Here is a 24,435-nt window from a genome sequence, read left to right as displayed (position 1 = left end):
TAAAACTAACTCATTGAATATGTAGCTAACAATAAGGGAGCATTGGAATTCCCTGAAAGTTATTTGAAATAATTTATTTATTTCGACGGTACATGTTAAGCTTGCAGTCATGTCTTGTCCAGTCATCGTTATGTCCAGAACTATGAATACTATATCTTGTTTTTTAAATTTCTTTAATTTTTTTAAACACTTTCAGGGGTAACCGCGAACGTTTAGGAGTTCTCGTAGCGGCTTACATGCACTATTCAGCCATATGTGGCGCGCCGGAACATGCCTTAGACCGATATGCTATGAGACGTTATCTGGATGATCGAGTGCCAGTTTTTACACTTCCTTCTAATAAACGGTGGGTATATTGACTGAATTACAGCTCAAACTATGTTATGTAAATTTTCTAGATTACAGGTTTCACCTGTTTGGTTTCACTTTGACAGTCATCTAGTAAAGTTAAAACACTTGTCAGAATTGTTGAAGATAATATCTCTGACAATATCGCAGTAACTGTATATTTGAGTATAAGCTTCAATACTCAAAAGCAAAAACTAAATAAAATTTGTACCCACCATTTTCGGTAAACATATGAATATACCGTATATAGAAAATTTCGTTAAAATATAGTCTGGATAATTGTAAACTAACAATAGTTCTTGGTCCTTCACAATTCGTTGAACCGGCTGATTGTAAATAGTATATGGACGAAACGCATTTGAAAGTTTACAATACTGTATTAATTAGCCAGGAATTAACACACAACGGACCAATGTGCGGAAACTGAGTCCACACTATATACTTCATACATTCTTGAAATACCAAATACATTGTTAAATAAAGCTTTAATTTGATTGAATTTATCTAACGTATTTGTACTATACAAAGCTTTATAATTATAATAGCATTATCAAGCAAAGTCTGACCTTTAATAGGATAAGTAGTACGCTCATGTGGGATTACTGGCATCATTTTTCATAACTCAGTTTCGGTAACTTAAAGTTAAGAAGAAACAGTGGTTTCATTGCGTTTAGATTGTTACACTGACTTCCTCATACAATTTTAATAAAAATACAATATTTTGTCTTACAGATATATAGATACATTCGCCGGTTTACTGGCGGGACAAATACGCGTGAACTCAGCTCCTCTGCACCTAACGCACGTGAGCGTCGCAGGCTCGCTTGCAGCGCCATCTACACCTACAATCGCCTTTCTTAAGATCTACGAGAATTACACATGTGTTTATACGTCAGGTACAAATCTAAACCCTGTTGTCTAACGACCACTTGGTCATTGTCATAGATTTTAATAAGATGAAACAAGAAATTTCCGTTACTATTTTTCATTATTGTAGTATTCGGCATTAATTAAGACTGTTAGGTAATATTAAGAAACGAGACTAAGTCTAAGAGTGATCTCTATACGTTAAAAACGTCAAAATTATTGGATTGAATCCCTTAAATCCAATACAATATTGTGACGTGTGTTAAATGCACATAATTATATGGCCATTATGACGTCAAAATCATTAAATTTTATTGCAATTATAGCGACAACGCAAAGTACAATGGTACTGGTTTCGGTTCCGGTTGAAATAATATTATTTTCAATTTAGCTTGCACAAAGTATGATTACCGATAAGATTATGAGACTATGCGATTAGATATGACACATTGAAAAATTTAGCTCTTTATTTTTTATAAGTATAAAGTAAATAATTCTTATGTAAATTAAACAATATGAAATGTTGTGTTTCTTTAGGTCTGTACATGGTGAACGGTGGTGGCTGGACCGTAGGCGTGGGTCGCTTATCCCTCCGGGGAGATGTGCTCGTACGAGCATATCGTCGCACTACGCACGCGCACGCTGCGCGCCATCTAGTGTTCGCGTGTCAGTTCCACACGTGCGCTGTCGTCGACCACACGCTCTCCTTCACTAAGCTCCAACTTGACCACGCTCTGCATGGTAAAATAAGATGCACACTGTCCAAAACCTTTTCACCATACACATTTCTTTTGGGTATTGTTATATCTTGAAAAATATTCTAACGTTATCACAACCCCCTCTGATAGAGGCTTTTTACCATCACTATTTTAATAAAAAAAGCTGTTAAATGTGAGGGATGATTGGTTAAATTGATGCCAATAAAAACATAATTTGTAAATAGATCCAAGTCTCGCAACTCAGTTCTTCTTCCGTAAATTTTTTTGTATATTCAGTCCCTATTTAAGGTACCTCCAATCTAAATTATTACGTAATTACCTAACCTAACAACATCCAATAGCATAACATATCAATATTAAAATATTTTATGTTTTAAATAAATAAATTGATTTGACAATCGAATAAATTAATCTAATTTAATATGATATGTATTACTTGTGAGATACATGTGTTTTCATAAAATTAAGGCTTCTAGTTTTATCCACAATGAAGTTATAGCCTAAACTGTTTCGGAAAAGGATGGTACGGTCGTGCCGCTTTTTTGCTCGACACTGCCGTGCCCAGATTATGTAAGGGGGTAGAAATGATGGTGTAAAAGCAAAGAATTAAACTCAATCGAATCTTAGAAATATTAGTAGGAAGGCTGTAAAAATTTTGATACAATTATTCAATGGAGAAATAACGGTATGTTCAAAAATGAATCCAAACACAGTGGAGCGAAAAAGTATTTTTTTTTGTATACATTTTTCATACATTACATTTAATTATCAAAATTAGCACTGTATGTATTTGTAAATACACCTTTAAAGCCTCAGTAAGCACACATAAACTCAAAAAGTTCTAACAGCCTCTTTTTATTTCTTATAACAAAGTTTTCTTATGATAAATAAACTTTCCTCATAAATAAGACACTTATTATTATTAATTACGAAGTATTATTTTCTCAACCATTACCATTGAAAAGGTGGATGTTGTGATCCAAGGCAATCCATAGAATAATTAATACTTAATAATTATACTGTAAATAGAATTTCAATAAGAACTTTAATATATTTGTGTTCTTATGAATATTCTTTCCTATATAAAATTCTTTAACTGTATTATATTTGTGTATGAACCTGTTGTTTCGAGTCTGTTAAAAAGCAAGAGATTTGTGATAAGTGAAATACGTTAGAAGTCGTTTGGAGATAAAATACACTGCAATAATTGCACAGATTTTATCTAAAGCAAGCACAAAGCCAAGACTTTCTATCACAGCGTACACAGAATTAATAGATTCTATCTATGATAGCGTGCTTTAGTTAAGAGAGTGTAATTAGAAAGATTTAGGTTTTTTTTAAATTGCTCACCGCCTTAGAAGTTAAATAAACATGAAACAAATATTTTGTGTGCCAATTACGAACCTCGAGGCTGAGCAATTACAATTACAGCGATTTGTTTTTAAAAAAGCATTCTTTCCCTAGATCCATCATTTCCAAGTGATGGCGCAGTAGAGCTGGTGTTCGCTAGGGGTGAAGGGACAGGCGGTGCTGCCCCAGCGCCAACTCCCGCGGCTCCACTTCGCGCAGCCCCAGACGCTTTAGCAAGAGCAGATTCTCTGGAACATCTACGACCCATATCTACGCTTACTGATGATGAACCAGGTGAGATTTTAAAAGTGTAACAATACTATTGAAAATTAACTTTGGTCGCAAGGTGACTCTTCTATCTTACTCTTACGGCCTTGACATGCAAGGGGCATATTAAAAAGGATAATATTTTTATACCCTAGCCATTTATTTTAGCACGCTCGAGACGAGAAAAAGTTGAGAGCGTGCACTGAATCAAAACTACAAAACTTAAAAGTTAAGTTAATAGGTCTTATTTTACAGCACATTAAAATAATAACAACAAGTGTATTTCAAAGTAATGTTAATTAAAAGTAAATATGCTATCTTTGTCTAATCTTATTATAATTCAACCCAAATTACGATGTGTTAGATGCAGGGTTACCACTGACACAAAGTTTAAATATTTATTTATTAGTATAAGATCGTTTTAGACAGAAACAGTGAAGTTCAACAGTTTTTGAAGTTATACTTCTTTAGTATAGTGAACATTTTAAAATAAAGAATGTCCATTTCTTTAATTATGTACAAGTCATATTATTCTCATATTTAAATTAACTTTATTTAACTAAATAATGTAGAATAAGGCGAAAGATAATTTCTTCTTAAATAAAGATTCTTGTTACGCCAAAGAAGCATAACTTCTAGCGCGTGTATATAAGTACAATGCATGTTTTTTTAGAATCAATATTCATTGTTTTAACAGTACCAGTTTGGCGTTATAACCTTTTAGGTCTGAGCCTTTTCTGAACCTAACATACACAGTCGATAGATATTACACATTGTCTTTTTATCTTGTTCCTTAATATCGTTTATGTTGATATGATTATATATTAACGGAAATAGGGTGACATTTCATAGAACATTAAATAATACCTAAAAGCGAGCTGAATATGGAACTCCATATTAATATAATTGATTGATTTATTTTAAATAGAATTCTCGGTTTTGGTCTTTTTAAATGACTGATTAGACATTATTGACCATTGCTTAAATAACTTTAAGCACAATATTTCTAGCATTATTATTTACATCAGATGTATTAATTATTTTATTTATAAGTTGTAAGACAATATGTATATTTTAAAATACAAGAAAGTAGGAAATATAAAACAAAAGAGAACAAATGTTATTTAAATCATTGTATAATCATTTTGTTTTAAGATTACGAACACGTCTTAGTTTATACAAATATTATTAATAAAGTATAATGATTTTAATTAGAACTCAAATTTAACCCAGGAACTATAGTTCAAAGGACGGTAGAAATAAGAGCATGGCGTTTAACAGCTTTTGCATCCGCGTCGATCTATTTAAAGTCATTGGTCACCGCAATTCCTAAGTTTTAACGTATTTGCAAATATACTTTTTTATTTTTTTTAGAGGTACGTCTGTATTAATTTGATTGCCACTTTGTAAGGTATAAACCTTTGGGGCTTTATTGGGTACAACAAAAGTATGTCTTAATTGACAAATCAATTTTTTCATAAAGGTAACAATATTTACTTAAAAATAACTTAATGATAATAAACGGCTCAAATATAAGAGTCTTTGTCGCGCCTGGTAGATAGTACCGGTGACTCCAGAGCTACCACCCAAACTTTTTAAATTCGGTTTAATTTTATTATTATTTTTGTTATTTTTATTATTACTAAGTTATATGTTAAGAAAATTGTAAATACTGTATATATTTGATTGTTATGATTACTAATAAGCGTTATGTACAGTTTAATAGTATAAAATAATTCTATTTATATTTACTTCACAATGAACAGAAAGGACGACAAGAACTGGCAATAAACTCCTCATCAGTTTTCAATAAATTTTCTAGTTCATTTTTTCTAAAAGCAGCTAGACCCTATTAAAAGTATTTTAACTATTACTTTTTTGGAAAGTTTAGCTCGTTGGTTGTATTTAAAAGAACAGATTTGTTCATTTTTACGGAAAAAAATCTTTAACTGAATAACTTTAAGTATAATATAATCGATTGGCTGCAATCTAAATTACATATTTTAAAATGTAAACCAATAGTCTGTCGGAAGCAGGCGTCAGCTCTCCGTTATTTCGTCTCGTCTAAGGCTGTTTATTTATACTGTTCTACAGTTTGCCTTCACCTAATTAACGACCATAAATTTCGTATAATTTCCAGATAAACAACTGGTTATGGTTAAATTACTAATCGCAAGTACTTTCATAAAGGTTATAATTTTCTTAAGAAGAGGCTTACTCTGTGGTTCCTTGTTTAGAGTACTCAATCAGAAAAAAATGGACTTTAAAATTATTAATTAACATATTCGATATTCAAATAGCATAGACGGCAGGTATACTTCATTTATCCAATGCCTCAAATGCAAAACAGTCGTATCCGACACCGGATGTCGGTTATTTAATGAAATTGTGTCATTCGAGTTGACAAAACAGTTATCGTATAGGTGCCGGTTGAGTGTAGCTGCAGGTGCTATGCTATTTTAGACGTGGCCGCCCGCCCAACGCCGTCCGCCCAGTTCTTACTTGCGTTTCAGACCGGTTGCTCACTTACGCGTGAATTTAAAAAAATACAATATGTTGTTCAATATTATTAATTATGGGTTATGATTGAATTGAGGTAAGATTTTCGGTTCGTTATTATAATTAAATTTGTCAGCGAATCGGCACTAATTAAGTTTGTTTTATTGAATTTTGTGTTACTAACATCATTAAGCCGTACAACATTATTATTAAGTTATCCTAATTTTACAGTTTGTAAAGAATCTGTCCATCAATATAAACTGTATTTTTTATTCAACAAGCAAATACAATATAATAAGTAAAATGCCGCGTTAAGTATATGGGTTTGAGACCTGGTAATTGTTTCTACTATTGACGATGATAAAACTATCAACAAACGTTGAATTTTCACTGATGAGGGACCAAAGGTTAATAGCCAAAGTTAATATTAGACACTATTAGTTATGGTCAAAGTCACTCAATTATAAGAATACATTGCCGCTGAATGGCGCCGTAGTTAATTGAGAACCGTAGTAAATGTGATTGATGCACGATGCGCTTCGCGAGCCCTTAAACTGATATTCGTCATAGTTAAGCCCAATTCCATTCTAATCAAGAGATCGTTGACTATTGTTGATTAAAAATTTTGGAAAAATGCCGCCTGGATCTTGTACCAAATTTCTATAGAGGTTTAATTCCTGAATAGAGGAAAATAAATGACTCATTTATTTTGTATTAAATACAATACTAAGATTCTATGTATGTATATAGACAAGGTATTCTTTAAATTTTTAAATACTAAAATGAATTGAAATGTTTAAATATTCAGATGTATATGTCAGCCGTTAGAATTTTATTGCCGAAACTCGTCTTGAATTAGTATGTGACTTTTGGATATAAAATCAACTGGTGGATATTAAAGTTTAAACGGCTATCGGTAATAAATAAAACTCACGCGCACGTGGTTTAGTAGTAAGTTGTAATTTAATTTCATACAATTAATTTTATTATTTTGGTGTTGTTGCATACAATTAATTTTATTATTTTTGTGCTGAGCACGAAGCAACAAAATATTTTTTTCGAGACATTATAAATGACAGAAAAATTAACCTACTTTAAGTAAAAGTGATCATTCAAACAAACAAGTATGTACTGTTACGATTAATTCTATTTCCGATGACCGTATTTTATTCTTAATTAAAACTGTTTCGTTAACGTTGATGAAAAATAATCTTCTATTAACAATACTAGTATTTGGCACTGTGTCTTGCCTTTTACATTTATCCATAATTTTCGCTTCACGATACCAAATAATCATTTACGCTATCAAAAAGATCAATTTTAAAACGAGTTTATCAAGCGATGTGATTATGTTCTCAATCAGTCAATGCTGCATGTGCATCCGATATACACGTTCGTTTTAAAGTGTTTCAGTGCAATTAAAACAGACTTAAAGTGGTTTGAAAATAGTGCTTTAATATGGGATCTTGTGTATGATGTAAGTCTTTATAAGTATTTTGAAATTAAACTTTGAACTTCGGTTATATATGAAATTAGATTTTTATTCGTGTTAAAAAGATATATTTTGCAATGATCGTTAACAAATTCTACAGATGTTTTCTACGTGTCGTCTACTAATTAATATGTTTGTATGAAATTATATTTAATTAAATAAAAATACTATGATATCAAGGTAAATCTGTGTAATGATCTGTGTGATATTTTAAACTATCTGTTTCATCTAAAAGTCTCTTTGAAATTTAATAAAGCCACTCAGCCCAGTTGGCTTCGATAACATCATTTAATTATTTATTTAAAAGCTTGTATATGACCAAAACGTAAAAATACAAAACAGGTTGCAAATTCGAGCTAAGTTACACAGATAAAGGATGAGGTTGAATAATACATTTAGAGGTTCTTAGAAACACGAGTCTACATGGATGACATCATTGGGAGTCACGAAACGCTCACCTTCATATGGGCTCCACTTTACGAATTTTAATATTATCTGGCTTAACGACGGTCTGATATAAGTATAAACTTGTGGGGTGTTAAAATAAAATTAAAACATACAGTAACAGGTTTTAAATTGTCTTGGAATTATTATTATTATTTTTTATGTCTATCGAACAGCTCAATCTCAGTTAGGAGGTCTGTGGAGCTAAGATATGAAAATTATTATTTATTACATATGTTAAACACGACGATCAGTGTTGGCCCAGGCTTCAGCATTCAACTGTCATCCAACAGCAATTATCACTTGCTCGTACGGTAAAGAAAACATCGTGAGCAAACCGACATGTCTTAGATTTAAAGATCGATGGTTTGTGTCAGGAACAGACTGATCACCTACTTGTGTATCATAAAAAAAACAAATGATCACGAAACAGATAAAGAATCTGAAGCCCAGATCTAAAAGATTGTAGCGCCTGTTTTAATTTTGTTATAGAGGATGGTGCACATCGTCGAATTAAATTGTTTTCAGTGCAATAATGTATTTGTATATTTGATATTAATTATTAATAATTAGTAACAGAAAATTAATCCCTAAATTTTAAAGCATTTTACGCAGAATTAACTTAGCGTTCAGCATTAGAACCCTGACCATTGGATCGTTTGGTTTTTTCTTATAATTCAACGACATGTGATAAAAGGTCGCCTACTATATAAAAATTTGTTAATTATTATAATATTACATTCATAAAACTTAAAATATATTCAAGTTTATGTTGTTACTGGCATATTACTCAAGCAATTCCTCTAAGATTGTTTTATAATTTGTGTAATTATTGTCCATTATTTTTTACATGTCATTATAGCTTTTTGTTTAAAACCATTATACAATAATTTATACATTGTTCTAATGACACCTACAGTGCTCCTACAGGGTATCAAATTCATTAAATATGTAAATTTTTATTCAAAAAACCAGATTCTTCACATTTTAAAACCAGTCCGAAGTATTTTTTGCGAGGGCACGTCTGACGCGTGAGTTTATGTAAAAAGTGAATTTTGTATGTTGCCATACGTTAACATTTTTAATTAATCTTATTTATAATTGGATACGGACGAATGTTTTTGTTAATACATGGGAACATGTAAGTAATACTATTTCGAGTTCTAAGATGGGAAGACGTTTTTTAAGGCTCTTTTACTACTATAAGACATGCGCAAACTCTATCCACCGCGCTAAATCGGTCCAGGTTACTGAATAAGCTGAGTATAATAAGGATTCTCTAGCGTGCTGCAAATACAAAACTTTTTCAATTATTGATCAATACAACTTATCATCAAGCTTATTAAACTATTTCGTATATAATTGATGTTTGAAATAGTAGAAACCTCTATCTGTCTTATACTTATATACGCAGAAAAGAAAGGGCCTCGCCCCGGTTGAGATGACGGGAATCATTATTTTTTATCAATATCTTTGCATTGTAATTGGAGCGCAGTTTGTCGTCCGCATCCTCTTCCTGTGGCTTTCGTAACAGTAGCCCTCGTTTTATTTTCGTTGACATCACAGAAATAACTTCCTCAAGTGACACTAATTGCGTTATTGACATGTTCACGATTAATACGAAATACTGTGAAAATAGTTATTTCTGTTTAAATTGTACAATTTATCTAATTTTAATGATTCTGACAGTCATTTGATTGTGTTATTCCTTCTTAATTAGAACAGCCTTCCACTAGCTCAGTTTTAGTTAGTATAAGTATAAAGACGGTTTAGTCTTGGAATAATGATAAGTATTATATAAACTGTTGTAACTTGCATTGTTTAACAACCTCTGACAAAATCACATTTCCGTGACTTATGATTTTTTGGCTCCATGGTTTTACAGACTGTATTTTACGCTCTTGGATCGTATTTTCTGAGTCACTAAGCTTTAAATGCTGAGAGTATATCTATAATGTAATTTGTTTATAATTATGTTAGATTTATGTGTCTTCCGGCCATTAAATAAATACACAAAATGTTTGTAGTAAAGCCTTTCCTTGTTTGGCAATACTACCTTGAACTAAAATCAACGCTAGCCTTGTACGTTTGACATCGTGGTATCTGCCCAAAATCCACACATTTAGGATGTGATATTAACGATTAGAATTGGAATACAAATTATAAATAATACTTTGATATACACAAGTGTTTAATTGCTTGTACCAATCTTACAGTGGACAACGATTTCAATAACACATATGTTATTTTATTGACCATATGGCAGGTTTTATTACAAGTCGTAGTTCAATCGACCAGGCTTATGCAACAAATCATTCATCGCCTAGTTTAAGAAAACGTCCGTACGCTAAATAAGGAAACTTCTTTCTAGCATTCCTTGAGACAACGGTCTCTAGGGATACGTGTAACGGGAAGCAAATAGTCCATTTACGGCAGTTGTCCGGGACTGGTGTGTAATGCCCTACTACTATTACACTATACAGTTAATGAGTATCTGTCTCAGCGTCCATGTGATAGTTAGCAATCAGGTTATTATAACGTGTGACGTCACCGGCTGCACGCAGCCTCACGCACTCAATGAATCGTCCCATAACGCTCATTCATTTTGAAAAAGTTTGTCATATTGTGTATTTCCTACAGGTGACAATAACGGCAGCGCTGAAGGTTCTGGAGGTGAGGCGGGGGAGAGTGGCGAAGCTGCTCATACGTTCGGTCCTTTAGACGGGTCTATCTACGCGACTGTGGTGCGCGCTAGCGGCGGCCCTTCTTCACCGCTCAGCGCCTCAATGGACTCTGGTATTTCGTCAGCGGGCCGACGGGCCGCCCCCAGTCCACCCGACGAACTAGATGCCCTTCTGGGGGACATGCTACGTACCGTGAGTGCCCTACCAGACCCACCGCCTGCGCCCACTACGCCGCAGTCTAACTCTGATCGTACGCCGGATATACCGTATCACGCTCGGACTGATTCTGCACCATTCACCTACGGCGCCCCAGGTCTTCGCCCCGGGATGTTACGCGCTTCTAACCGCCTCGCCAGTCCAGAACTGGTGCGACGAGCCCTTGGGACTGACCGTGGATACCAACATATTGAAGATGATGATGATGAGCGAACAATTACACCAGACCAATCACCGCGTACCCCATTATCACCGAGGACTCTCAGGAAGTTGACATGTGAAGATGTGACTACAACTACGACAGCTGCCCCGGCATCACCTTTAAGGAATGGAAGGTTAGTCAATTATTCGACCAAATATGTCGCGTGCTTTAATTGAAAGACAAAAATATTTTATATATGCTTCAGCTTTTTAAAAAGACGTTATAAAATGATATAATTCAATGAAAAATGGGATATTTAATCATTCGAAATTATTACAAAAATACTGAATGCATTACATAGATAATAATGTTTTAATTCAGTATTCTTGTATACGTAATTAAAACACAATTACTTTTCTCTGTTGTGTGTATGCAAATTGTAGAATACCTAAGCGGTTAGGTCATACACATTTTATAAAGCACCTTTGTTGTATACAGTGGAATAGTGTGTTATAGGAGCAATTTTAGAACATGTGTTCCTGGATTTGTAGGCGTGGAGGCCACGATTGCGCCCACAACGCTGTTTACATTAAATAAATCACTATTAACAGAGTATTTTTAGCAAACTGTAACCTTCGATAAATCGACTACAACTAGGGTTTAGTTAACGAGATGTTTTAGATGTATAACTGGCATATTCACTTGCACACACATTCGTAACACATAACGTTTAACTTTATTCTCAGATGATTAAAGAAAGCGTTAATAAAAGTATTTGATTTCGTCAGTGTAAGCGTAAATTACAGCTTATCGAGCGAACAGTGTTACACTTATATCAATGAATGCACTTATAACTTTGTGTACATGTGCGTGTAATTTGTTTAAACGCGTTCCGCTCGACCTACTTTGTCAATGAAGAGGGGTCGTAAAATATCCCATAACCAATCACGAATACGCCACAAGTTTATGTAATCACATTTGAGAATACGTCATGATACAATGGGAAGTTATTAGATCCTTGCATTATAATGCTGAATGCATTAAATTATTACCAATTGAAAATAAATTTATTTATTTATTATCACTTTGTCGCATGTACAGAAATGTAATACAATTGATATAATTAAATAAAAAGGAGGGCAACTGGCGGCCTGATCGCTTTCGAGCGATCTCTTCCAGGCAGCCACAGTATGATTTATACCCATAGTACGACTCAACACTAAAAACTAAACACTTCACTGGTGCTCTGTTTAATATAGTTGTTATTAGCTCTTTTTAAGCTTGTTCTATAAATAGAAAAGACGTTTATGAAAATATATTGTTTGTTGGAAAATACTACCGTGACTATACGTATAATACGCTATAGGTAAAAATTATCTGCATATTAAATACCTCCATAGTGAGGAGGGGATTCAAAAGACATGAACAATATTTTATTCTACTTACCGTTGAAATTGGACCGTATCGCTAATACTAAATCCTCGCGAAGGGACTGCTAATCTTTAGTGCTTTGTTTTGTTTTTGATTATACTTTTTGCTTGGTATGGTTTTGACTGCTCCGATACTTTGTGTAGGATGTATTCCTTGTGGGCGTTAATTGAATAACAAGCGTTGATTGCGACGAAGCTATTTTTCCTCTTATGGATTTATAGCGATTTTTTAATCATATTTTAATCTATATGTTAGTTTCAAAGGCTATCGGGGTATCAATGCATATATGGAAATGACATTAACATGATAGTGCCATCATTATATCAATTAAAATGAGTGAAACGCCTGCCGCGAAAGTTTTTTTTCAAAGGCTACAAATGTTTCAAGACTTGATCAACTCCTCTCTGAGTTGATGTTGATGTTAAAAAAGGGTCTTATTAGGACTACGTAACGGATTGGATTCGAAAGCATCAATCAGAAAACCTACTATATTGCAATAGTTCTATAAATGCTTTGTTTCGATTTCGTTAACAAACAATATCTGCTGTCCCAACTATAGACATTATATAGTAGTAGTTGAAAATTATAATTGACAGTTCACTATAGTAAGTACATACAACGAGGTCCTTATTTGTGCGTCAATTTAGACCGAGTCATATTTAGCTTTAGATAATAGACTGATATTGATATCTTTTGTCAATCATATTGTAATTGATAACGCTTTTAATCTAGTCTACTTTCTGATTACAACATAATTTTATTACATAGATCAAATTAGGAAGTTAGAAAAATATATTTAGATTATTCAAAGATTGAAGTTGGCGCCTTCAAGAGTAATCTCTCAATAATTAAGCGAGCTAGGAAATGCTGCCAGCATTGACCATAACCCTGCCAAAGGCACTAAAATTTCAAAGACTAAAGTTCATTTTACCTGTTTTGTCCTAGTTTTAATATCATAATAAATAAATATTTTTAGCCCTTTATAGTCTATTAGTCGAGATCTTAATGAAAATACGACACTTTGTTTCATTCATCAAGTATTTTTAAGAACATGCTTCAATTGATAAGGTTATACATATACTATATAAAGTGTGAGTATATAACTCGTATACATTTTTAAAAAACTGTTTTAATAATCCTAAACACAAAATTTAGCTCAAATTATGCATAATAACATTTTGAAATATATATTTTTTACTTTTTAAATCTTAACTTTATCATTTAAGGCGTGGGAGGGTTTTAACCAGGTCGTTCGTTTTGCTACATTGCACAGACCGTTTCGTCCATATAACTATCTATAAAGATTAGATTTTGTTACTTGTTAGCTAATATGTAGTCACATCCAACCTATGTATATTTTCTTCTTACCAGTTTTATTTTATATCAATGCGGAAACACGGAAAAAAATTAATCAGTAGATATACTATGAGAAACGAGATATGCTGATAAAAAATATTAATTACCAACCTGTATATTTATTGGTTACAATTTTAAAATTACAATTACGTAAAGAGATAGGTTGATTGCTTAATAACAAGTCGTCTATGACGTCGTTAGAGGACTTGTCTGACAATTTGGTCTGTTTGGATCGATGGCTAGTGATTGCGATTGCTGACCCAAACAAGTTACTATTTCGAGTTAATCGTCACCATAAATGGACCACTGTCGCACCGCAAGCTTATATTATATCTGGGTAGCATATTGCATAACATATGTTCTGTGTGATTTTAATCACGTCCCATGTAAATCATTAAGAAGAACAAGGTTCTTAGGACTAGCAAAACTTGTATTTTCCAATTGACGTAGTGTTTTTCATCTTTACTCTCCATACTAACTAATAAATTTATAAGGTTATCGGCCACTTAAAAACTTTTAGGTTTACGTTACTAGTATACAAAAACCAGTGCGTCTATTTACAGCTCTTGTCCATTCTTTCAGGTGGACAAATGGTGATTCAGAATGGATAAACCAACCAAATAGCGCTCGAAAGTTAACCCAAGAACAAGATGCTGAATGGATAGAAAACAAATCCAATGGTCGTAAGGTTGACAATGACACCTGGAGATCCACAAGCACAATTGGTTGGCATGAAACAACAAGGAGTCGGGAGCCGAGACGGTCTGAAAGCGGTATAGATGGGAACTCAGGCCTCACTTGGCTACAAAGGCAACAGCAAAAGCTAAGAGAAAGGAAGGAGGCAAGGGAAAGGGTTGCTAGATTGCCGCTCGAATGGGACGCACATTCAAGATTGCATGTACGCCGATCTGCAAGCCATCGGTAATTTATTTTTATACATTGTGTACTTGCTATAATTTCATTAACGAATAACCCCTGGTTTATATAAATATCGGGTGGTTGATTAACATCTTTTAATGCACTTTGTTCATATATATATACAAGAGCTTTTTGCCTTTCTCTTTCTAAAACTCGGTCGTAAACCTACGATTTCTTGAGCTTTGCTCTATGTGATTTAATATCTATATAAATCCTCAATTGAATTAAATCAAAATTTTTAAATTTCCAGTGTTGACGGATACACAAGTGACACAACAGCGTTTGCCGATGACGATGATGACTTCAGCGTCCCTCTACATGTCAACACGCGCACCATTCACAGAACTGACAGCATCAGCCCACAAGCCCCTGACAGGTAGGACTCTAAATAACCGCTTCTAATAGCACATTGTATTGCTTATATCACTCCATTTTGAAATCATAAAAGATATTGTTTGAAATATGGATATTTATGTTAATGTTAGGTACAGTAGAATGATAATGAGGTTATCGCTAATGGAATGCGATGACTGTGTTTTAACAAGCAGTTTGGTAGTAAAATACACTATTAGTTACGGCGCTATTACTACCTACCTGTTGTGTTCATTAGCACTTTATTTTTAAAACAAATATTTGACTGACAAAATTAATAAACATAAAATCTTATCTTATCTTTACGTAAAAAAATCTTTCAGTGAGTCGGTGAGACATCGTATGTAAGTTTTGTATCAATGGATTTCAGGACTTCCTCTAGAAAGTTCATGTACGAGAAGATGACATTACGTGAGTGGAGCGGCAGTAGTAGTACACCAACCACGCCCGGTCTGCTATCACTCGCACCGGCTAACAATGATACAATGGTGAGAACCCAAATCCTTCTGTTTCTATATGGGTCATTAATGTTATTTCATACTCCCAGTTTTCTATATGCTACCCTTAGAAGCTAAGTCGTTTAATAAACCTCCTTTAGTATTAACAAAACTATACTCACTTTCTTCGACGAGTGTTGGCTTAGAAGTTTCAGCGTGCATTACTAATCCCTGAGTTTTTGGTTTACACGTGTATCATACAGTTAAATGGGCACTCCAAGGTCGAGTTTTATTTGTTAAAGATTTATAAAACTCTAAAAATAACGTATTGTTATGAAATAATATTTAAAACTTATTTTAACATTATGTTTCAGAGCCGTGAACGTTCAGAGAGCTGGTCCCGAGCGGAATCCCGTACAGAGTCCCGCGCAGGAACGCCGGCCTTTCCTACTCATCCCCGAACTCCTTATCCGCCCACACCCACCCCTTCACTATCAGCGAGACCGCCACGCTCCCCACCGTCTGTAAGGTATGCTTGGCTATATATTTTTTTACAAGTTTAAAGGAAGGTTTTGTTCGGCCATTGAAAATCACATATGTACGATCAGAGACCCTGACTTTTACAGTCAGACAGAACGTGTAAATCACCAACTCAGTGATATCCAGAATGAGCTTTCTGATAAAAGAGCTTGGTCTGGATATCTTTAGTGGATTTCCTCACACTTTGGAATCAATTTTCCTTTGGTTTTTATAACTTGTAAATCGATGTATTTCTTTTCGTGTTTGTTATGTTTGCCTATAAGTGCTTTTATTGTTCTATACGTACCAATGTGTCAGTGTGCCGAGCGCTGGCAAATTTTTGTAAAAAACACATAAAAATTAAGCCAATAAATATGATTTGAGTCGTTTGCTTATACAGAAAAGACCGTGAAGGCAGCCCCGAGTCCGAATACCGCACTTACAACGGTAGTAATGGATCAAGACGATCTAGTATCAGCGGATCTGAACTGCAACACGTAGCTCCTGATAGAGTAAGGTTTGCAAGAGACACCAGCCAATATTGGTACAAGCCAAATATTTCGCGGGATGATGGTTAGTAAAATTAATTTATTCAATTTAAATTGGGCTTTAATACATCTATATCTAAATAAATGTATGTTTTGTTGGTAAATCTTTTTCACATAATAATTAATATCTATAATAACAGAAAAAAACTTATTTTCCCGAGGTTAATTACTATTTATTTTGGTCTGAATTTTGTAGGCCAAATCTGAATTAAAAATGTTCAGTGAGCTAAACTGCCATACATAAAATTATTCTTAATGGGTCCAGTGTCTTCATTGATACATACTGACAATATGTATACTTTGTCAATAGCGGTATCAGCCCTTCTTCAGCAAGAAGAGGGCGCGTTCATAGTTCGCGATTCGAACTCATTCCCGGGCGCTTTCGGGCTCGCTGTACGTGCAAGTGGGGGCGTACGACATTTCCTCATAGAACCGACTGCGAGAGGTGTTCGCCTTCGGGGGTGCCCAGATGAACCGGTATTTAGCTCCTTATCAGCCCTGGTGTATCAACATACTGTCACTTCCCTGGCCTTGCCAGCGGCTTTGAAGCTGCCTGATAGGTAAGTTTTATTATAAGACTATACTTTATTATAGTAAGTTTTATTATAACTACTTGCTTAAGCTTTTAAACTAGGATGACTTGAATTTATTATTAGCTGTACAACAAACAAGATGTTTATAAAAGATATCGTTCATTTAATAAGATTATAGTCTTTTTAATTGAATTTAGAATAATAATGTAATTCTTAACGCGAAAAGAATGATAATATACAAGAAATAAACAATGGACGGTAATGAATCCCCTGATTGAATACCCATTCAAACCCATGGACACCCGTCTATGGGTTCCGGTAATTGCCTTTTATGACCGACCCGCGTGCTTGTTTGCGCAGCCCCGTAAAAATACTTATCATTAAATAATATTGGTAAACAATTATTTATAGAGACCTGTGGACTGGTGGCAGTGCTAATGCAGCGGCGCGTGCATTACTTTCTACGGGCGCAGCATGCAACGTCTTACTACTCGGCTCTGAGAATACGGAGGCTTTGACTGGACCAGCAGCTGTTAAGCGAGCTGTACAGAATATTTTACAGAAGAAGGTACACTGTCGAAAATTTTAAACACACTGAATTGTCATCAACAGCCAAAAAAGACATAACGTGTATGAATTTACGTATATTTCTTACAAATATAAATAAAGTAAAAATAAAAATATTGATAGTGATAAATGTATGCATTTCCTCTGTCAAAAAGACCTAGACGAAAGTATTATCCAATTGGTGTGAAAAAAATTATTACAAGGGCCAATGTCTTTTCAACAATTTTATGTCACCAATCACAACATAGATACATGTTTTTTGTGTACCGCCCCTGATTTGAAGACTCTGTTTAGTGAATAGTTATGTTTAACATTACCTTTTTAGGTCTCGGCGCACGTTGTTCATTTCAAAGTGTTTGGTGGTGGCATCACACTGACTGATTCGACGAGAAAGCTATTCTTCAGGCGACACTATCCATCAAACACTGTTTCCTACGCAGGCATTGACCCAGACGAACGGCGATACCTCTACGTTGATAATGGAAAAGAGGGTGAAAAGTATGTTTGTTAAAATATTCAAGTGTAGTTTAAAGTAACTGTTTTGGCTTGATCTATAAAATATTTTATTTTTCAAAATAAATTCATAAACATTGTATTAACGCCATCTTGTAAAGTTTTGAAGAATTTCAACATAAATAAAAAGTAATGTTATATAACATTGTTAGACTACCTACTCATTTTGAGACTAAATGATAAACGTATCTAAATGTTAAAACAAATTAATATGTATTTTATTTATTTATAGGCGCATATTCGCATTTGTCGCTCGTTCTACATCAGGCGCTGATAACCAGTGTCATGTTTTCGCTGAACTCGATCTTGAACAGCCAGCAACTGCAATCGTTAACTTTGTTAATAAGGTAAACAGTATTTATAATTCTGTCATTTATTTATAACAGTTGGGAAAAATAATCCATTATAGAAAATATCTTAAACTTCATTAAGTAAAAAGTTCACCGAGTTTGCAGTGTATTAGTGAGATGGCGCTGTACTCCATGTCATGACTTAAACATCCTTTGTTTACATATCGTGACACATGATCAGTAGTATCAAAACTCTGTCTGTTTGACGGTCTGATGCTATCCCACTAATTGTGCTGCGTACTTGTGTTTCTGTGATGCCTCCGGTCCTAACGAGTTTTTCCCGTACCTGTACTCACTCGTCACTATCACGAAGTGCTGGACGACCGCTATACATCTGATCCCTAAAACTAAGTTACATCATTCAAAAACGAAACAGTATATGAAATTCCACCCGTATCGACATCCGTCTTTCCAGACCTGAGCATTTTTTAAGGTAGATATTGCCGTATATAAGTTTAATTATATGTTAATCCTCTTAGCCGTCTTCATACCTATAAGAGATATGCACTTACGATATACGAGGTTGTTTGAAGTTCCAAGGGTCTGTTTCATTGATTTTTTTAAGGCAAGCGAATTCTGTGCTCATTACGAGGCAGTTACTGTTTTGCCAAGAATGAAATTAACACAATCATTGGTATTTATTTTCCAGGCACTATTAGGAAACACACAGAAGCGAGACATCATATAAAACACTACAAGAACGATCTGTAGAAGTAAAATGCTTTTCGAGCACTCATTGTGTGAAACACAAGCCATCAATCGAAATAATTATTTTTAATTTAAAAATATTCCAGTGTTATTATTTAATTAATTTGGTATGTGGATATATTTTATGTTATCAAAGATTTAATTTATACGCTTGAAATTCACCAAGTACAATTATAACTATGAAATAAATATACCGTAGGTAGATAATGTATTAAACATTAGGTTAGAAAAACTAACTAGTCTCATTAATGTTAACATAGATAGTAGTGATAACATGTGCCTAATTCGTTATGTAGCTTTCATCCAAATTAATAGCATTTATATAAAATATATAGTTTGGCAAGCGCACTAGTATTTATATGTATTTATATTACTATTATATATTTTATTTACATAATGAACAACGAAAAATATTAGTATCTTCAAGCATTTGTGTATTGTTAAATTGATTAATTGATATAGTTTACTATATTGTGTTACTACAAATGTCTACAAGTTGACTAAACAAAGCATTACTATTGCCTCCGGCGCTGCACTATGTGACAGGCGTGTACCTCTATGGAACTATATTAAAGGATCGACTATGGTGAAGTATGATTAAAATTTGTGGTCACGTGACCATTTCCACATCAGTTCGCGTGATGACGTGTGACCCTTTCACACGTCTTTCACGAGTATCTTTGTCGAAGGCCCCTGGCAAATTGGTAACCAGAAAATACCTATTAAAATCTAATTAATTCAGCACAAGTCTCAGTGTATGGTAAATTTAACACTAGATTAATGAATGTTGTAAAATGTATTTATTGGTAAAGAATAAAACAATTTAATGTATTAGACATTGTTTTTATTAATATGAGAGTATTCCCGCGCTTTTCCTTCGAGACTTTAATTGTCTTACCTTACGAAATTGACATTTATCTTATATATTAATTTAGCTGTATATGTATGGTATTTAGATTAGTGATTTTACCATTATTAAAATCATATTTTAATAGTACTGATATTGATTTCCAAAATGCAAGTAAAATTTTCTGATAATATTATAATACTCACCAATATAGAATTCAAAAATCTGGAGCCGTAGTAGGTTATTCATGAGTATAGTGTAAAATAAAACTTGCGGCAAACATTTGCGTATTTATTACAATAATATAATGAAATATCATACCAGCCATAGATATTTCATTTTTACACTAGATGCATTGAAATTAGCTTAGAACCGCACGAAATGTATGTTTAATGCTTGCAACGGTTTTTATGTCAGTCGTCAGAGCGTCCAAATCTTAGGTGTCCGTAGTCATCAAAAGCGTCATATTGACTCCTAAGGCCATAATTGCGATAAATATGACGAGGGCCAAGTTCTTCCTCCTCTTCGCCTAGTTGAAGGCCTCTGAGGCTCGCTCCCACACAACATTGAAATGTTATAGCCAAAGACACAGTTAACACCAACGCTAATACGGTAATTAAACGCATCTTCGTTCACTGTAAAAAAGGATCGACAAAAATAATTACGTGAAAACCAAACAGTAAGTTTAGTAGCTAAACCTAAAAGAGCAATTTTTTCGATGTTAAAATTTTGTATACGGTTAATTAATTATTTTTTAATTGTGTACATACTTATATTTGAATTGCTTTCTTAAGTACGTAAGTCGTAACAAAAATAAAATATAATTCATAAAATAATTTCATAACTCACCCGTTCAATCGCTGGTCTGTGGTGAAATGCGGCAGAGAGATTTTTCCCGCCAATTTTATACACTCCGCCCGTTATTAGAATAATATTCTCCCCTTTTTTAATATTCCCCTCATTGCTTGCTCTTATCAAGAAGGCGTTATAATAATTGACACACTTCAAATATGATCAAAATACAATTTATCAGGTTAGTATAAAAGTGGAATTTAAAGCAAATAATTTTCCAAGTGATCAATTTGTATATACTTCAGACAGAATGTTGCGTTGATTGTAATATTATGATTTTCTTTGATGTTATTACTGCCAATAATATTAAAACTACAGACTTAATTATAATAAACTTCAATAAACATTGTTTCGCCCACTCTAGCAGTCTTTTGTTTTAATAAATAAAGCGCAGTAATGGCTGTTGGCACCGGTAGTGTCACAGACTAAGTCTATACTCTATTGCTAGCCCACACTATACTATGGTCAATAAAAAAATACTACTCGCAAATGGCGCCATTTCGCTTTATGATTCGTATCGTGCTATTTACTTTTTGTCTCTAAATACAACAAACGACGAAATCAATAACAGTCAAAATAAAATGAGTTTGGACGTCGACACATTCGAAAAACAATTTATAGATTTAGTTGGCGAGTTTCAACTGTTATATGTAAGTAAAGATCGTAAACCAAAAAGGCGCGTAAATCATATTCTTTTTTTTATAAAATAGTTATTAAGTTAATTAAATTAAATTTCAAAAAACATTACATTTTAAATTCGCCTCCATCAATTACCATCAGACATACTGATTGTTAGATATCAGAATCTCGCTTAAAAGAAGCTGTTCGTACTGAAGCCACGCGAGCTGAAGCGGCGGAAGCAGCTCGCGATGACGCAGTAAAAACAACTGAAGATCATCGAGCAGCTACAGCCGCCGCTACTGCTGGGGCAAAGGAAGCTGTTAGAGCCCTTTCTGATGTACAAAATGACCTTACTAATACAAAAATTCAGTTGGACTTAGCTGTAAGTATATATTGATATGATTAATATGCAACACCATACATATTGTGGAGTGAATCTTTATTGGTTCTGCTTATAATCATGTAGCAGTTTTTAGTGTCTACTTCTATGATCAAGTAATTTTACGTACAGCAAAGATTAGATTAAAGCGCTGTACAAGAGGTAAAGGGGAAAAAGGTGTAGTGTATTGCCGGGATAGGGTTGTAGATATATTAATCATTGCTAGCGAGTGATTAGTAAAATATACCCTTGTGGCCCTTGTGGTAAACCAAAAATTTATATATGTTACCCTGTTATTCAGCTAAGGCGTTTGCCAGTGTCTTTATATCTTGCTATATAGGTGCTTTAATATGATAAGTGCTTTGCAATGTAACTATAATTTGTTAATTGTCATTTAGCAAGAGAGGGGAATTATAATTATTGCTTTTATTACAAAAGTTCTTAACTTAAATTTATTAACGTATTTCCAAGGCTGGTATGGCCGTATGTCAACCTGGTTTCGTCGCCCAGCAGGCAATAAAAGTTGAAAAATGCACAACGAAACGAAAATCCAACTCTATATATTTGCAGCTTAAAATAATAGCTTATTTATTTATAAGGTTAAACAGCATTGCATACTAGCGTGTGTGTCATACACAAAAGTCCTTTTATAACGGGGAAAGCATTAACATAAATTTTATAAGCAATATAATTCTGTAGGAACGTCAACGGTCGCTCTTCGAAGAAAAATGTTCAGAAATGAGCGAACACATAGCCGAACTTGAGAAGGAAGTGCAAGAATTTAAACATCTTAAAACGATGTATACAGAATTACAGAAACAGTACATTGAATTGCAGGAGCGTGTTCAATCTTCAATAGAAAGTGCTCGAAGGTTTCTATATATAAGACTTGAAAATTATTTTATATGGCAGTCTTTTGTTTTAAAATATAAATCGCGGTAATGATTTACGCCACCGGGAGTGTCACAGATTATCTCTATACTCTATAGTCAGAAGACACTATGGTCAATTAAAAAAATTACTCGCAAAAGGAGCCATATCGATTTCAAATTCGTAGTGTTGTATAATATTTACTTTTTGACACCAAATACAAGAAACTACGGATTGAATAGCAGTCAAGATAATATGAGTTTGGTTTCTCTAAATAATAATCTTATATGTCGCAGTAGGGCTTGCCAAACAATTGAATTCAAGACTCTAGTGGGGTGTTGGCATATTCGAGTATATTTCAGTAGAAGTTCTTTTTTTATTTTAGTTCAACTAGTTTGTTATGACGTGAACATTTTTTTTTATTATTAGTACACATGTTTAGATATTTTTTTGGTTTTTGTTACGTTTTGTTATTGTAAAGTTGCAGTTAAATATTTGTTTTAAGTGGTTCAGGTAATCATTGTATTATTTAGTGAAGCAACGCGCTTAGAAAATGAACTTCGCCGTGTCGAGAAATGCGCTAGCGCAGGGACAGAGCTTCGTGAGCGAGCAAGATTAGCGGCCGCCGCTCACGCCAGGGAAAGGCGATTAGCAGCTGATGAATTGCACGATACCACACGGGAACTACAAAGTGCTAAAGGTATGTTACTATTTCGTATATATATTCCAAAACATAGTAATTTGTTTCTAAAACATTCCACTGTGTGTTCGAAAAAAATGTTTTTTACCAATTTATGTTAGTCACCAACTATTTAAAACTACCATCTTGGTACAAACCAAAACAAAAAATCGATACCATATATCAGTCAAACAATGTATATTGTTTTTCTTTCTAAACCAGTTTTGGAATTTACCTAACTTCCTGTGTCTCTGGAAAAAATAAAAAACTAGTAAGTTGTATCTATTAGAATAAGAAATTTAAATACAACATTTCGAATAGGTGAAGTTACACGCCTGAAGTTGCTTGTAACTGATCTTGAGAGCAAAGTTCAAGATTTACAAGAAATATCTACAAAGACTTTAGAGTTTTCCGATCCAGACACATTACTGGACACTAAAGCTGCTTTAGAAGCAGAAAGGAACACAACAACACGTTTAGAGAAAGCTTTAGCTGCAGCGACAGCTGATAACGCGGTTTTGGCCGCGGAGCTACATCGTCAAGATAATATTGGTGTTTCACCTAAAATTATAGAAGAAACGGAGACAAATTCGACAAATATATGCCCGATTGATTCGTTTCTTGCTGATTTTTGTGTTAAAAAAGGTTTTTGAATTAAATATAAATTGAAAATGTTTAATATATGGGATTCATAAAGACAATAGAGTAAATGATAATTGTTATAAATATAAACATTTTTGACTGATTAAAAAGTATTATTTTTCAAAATGTATTCAAATTTTGCAGCTTTATGATGATGCGGTAATAAAAAACTTGAAATACAACAATAATAATTGAAATATTTTATTGAAATTGCATAATATTTAAATTTATGTATACCAATTAATGTACCATTCAATAATTATCA

At 33.7% G+C, this 24,435-nt stretch overlaps 2 protein-coding genes across 7 annotated transcripts in view; both read left to right on the top strand.

Annotated features, from left to right (window-relative positions):
• Positions 1-20,114, top strand: part of LOC123711772 (tensin) — an 87,706-nt gene extending 67,592 nt beyond the window's left edge. For all 6 annotated transcript variants that reach the window (XM_045664535.1, XM_045664537.1, XM_045664536.1 and 3 more), the window contains 15 exons: positions 197-346; positions 1,081-1,244; positions 1,753-1,956; positions 3,399-3,578; positions 10,627-11,221; positions 14,398-14,736; positions 14,984-15,109; positions 15,476-15,593; positions 15,917-16,071; positions 16,462-16,634; positions 16,920-17,169; positions 17,554-17,710; positions 18,035-18,207; positions 18,455-18,569; positions 19,222-20,114. In XM_045664535.1, the coding sequence (XP_045520491.1) occupies positions 197-346; positions 1,081-1,244; positions 1,753-1,956; positions 3,399-3,578; positions 10,627-11,221; positions 14,398-14,736; positions 14,984-15,109; positions 15,476-15,593; positions 15,917-16,071; positions 16,462-16,634; positions 16,920-17,169; positions 17,554-17,710; positions 18,035-18,207; positions 18,455-18,569; positions 19,222-19,260 (2,938 nt within the window). In that variant the 3' untranslated portion in view covers positions 19,261-20,114. The remainder of the gene's footprint in view (positions 1-196; positions 347-1,080; positions 1,245-1,752; positions 1,957-3,398; positions 3,579-10,626; positions 11,222-14,397; positions 14,737-14,983; positions 15,110-15,475; positions 15,594-15,916; positions 16,072-16,461; positions 16,635-16,919; positions 17,170-17,553; positions 17,711-18,034; positions 18,208-18,454; positions 18,570-19,221) is intronic.
• A 1,446-nt stretch (positions 20,115-21,560) lies between these two features.
• LOC123712264 (phakinin-like) lies at positions 21,561-24,210 on the top strand. The gene is made up of 5 exons (XM_045665273.1): positions 21,561-21,629; positions 21,776-21,982; positions 22,679-22,851; positions 23,383-23,549; positions 23,850-24,210. The coding sequence occupies exons 1-5, from the start codon at positions 21,561-21,563 to the stop codon at positions 24,179-24,181; spliced, it is 948 nt and encodes a 315-aa protein (XP_045521229.1). The 3' UTR covers positions 24,182-24,210.
• The last annotated feature ends 225 nt before the right edge of the window (positions 24,211-24,435 follow it).

Source organism: Pieris brassicae, chromosome 7 (assembly GCF_905147105.1).
Source record: "Pieris brassicae chromosome 7, ilPieBrab1.1, whole genome shotgun sequence".
Taxonomy (NCBI): domain Eukaryota; kingdom Metazoa; phylum Arthropoda; class Insecta; order Lepidoptera; family Pieridae; genus Pieris; species Pieris brassicae.
Note: the sequence above shows the minus strand (reverse complement) of the source record. Positions and strands in the feature narration are given on the sequence as shown.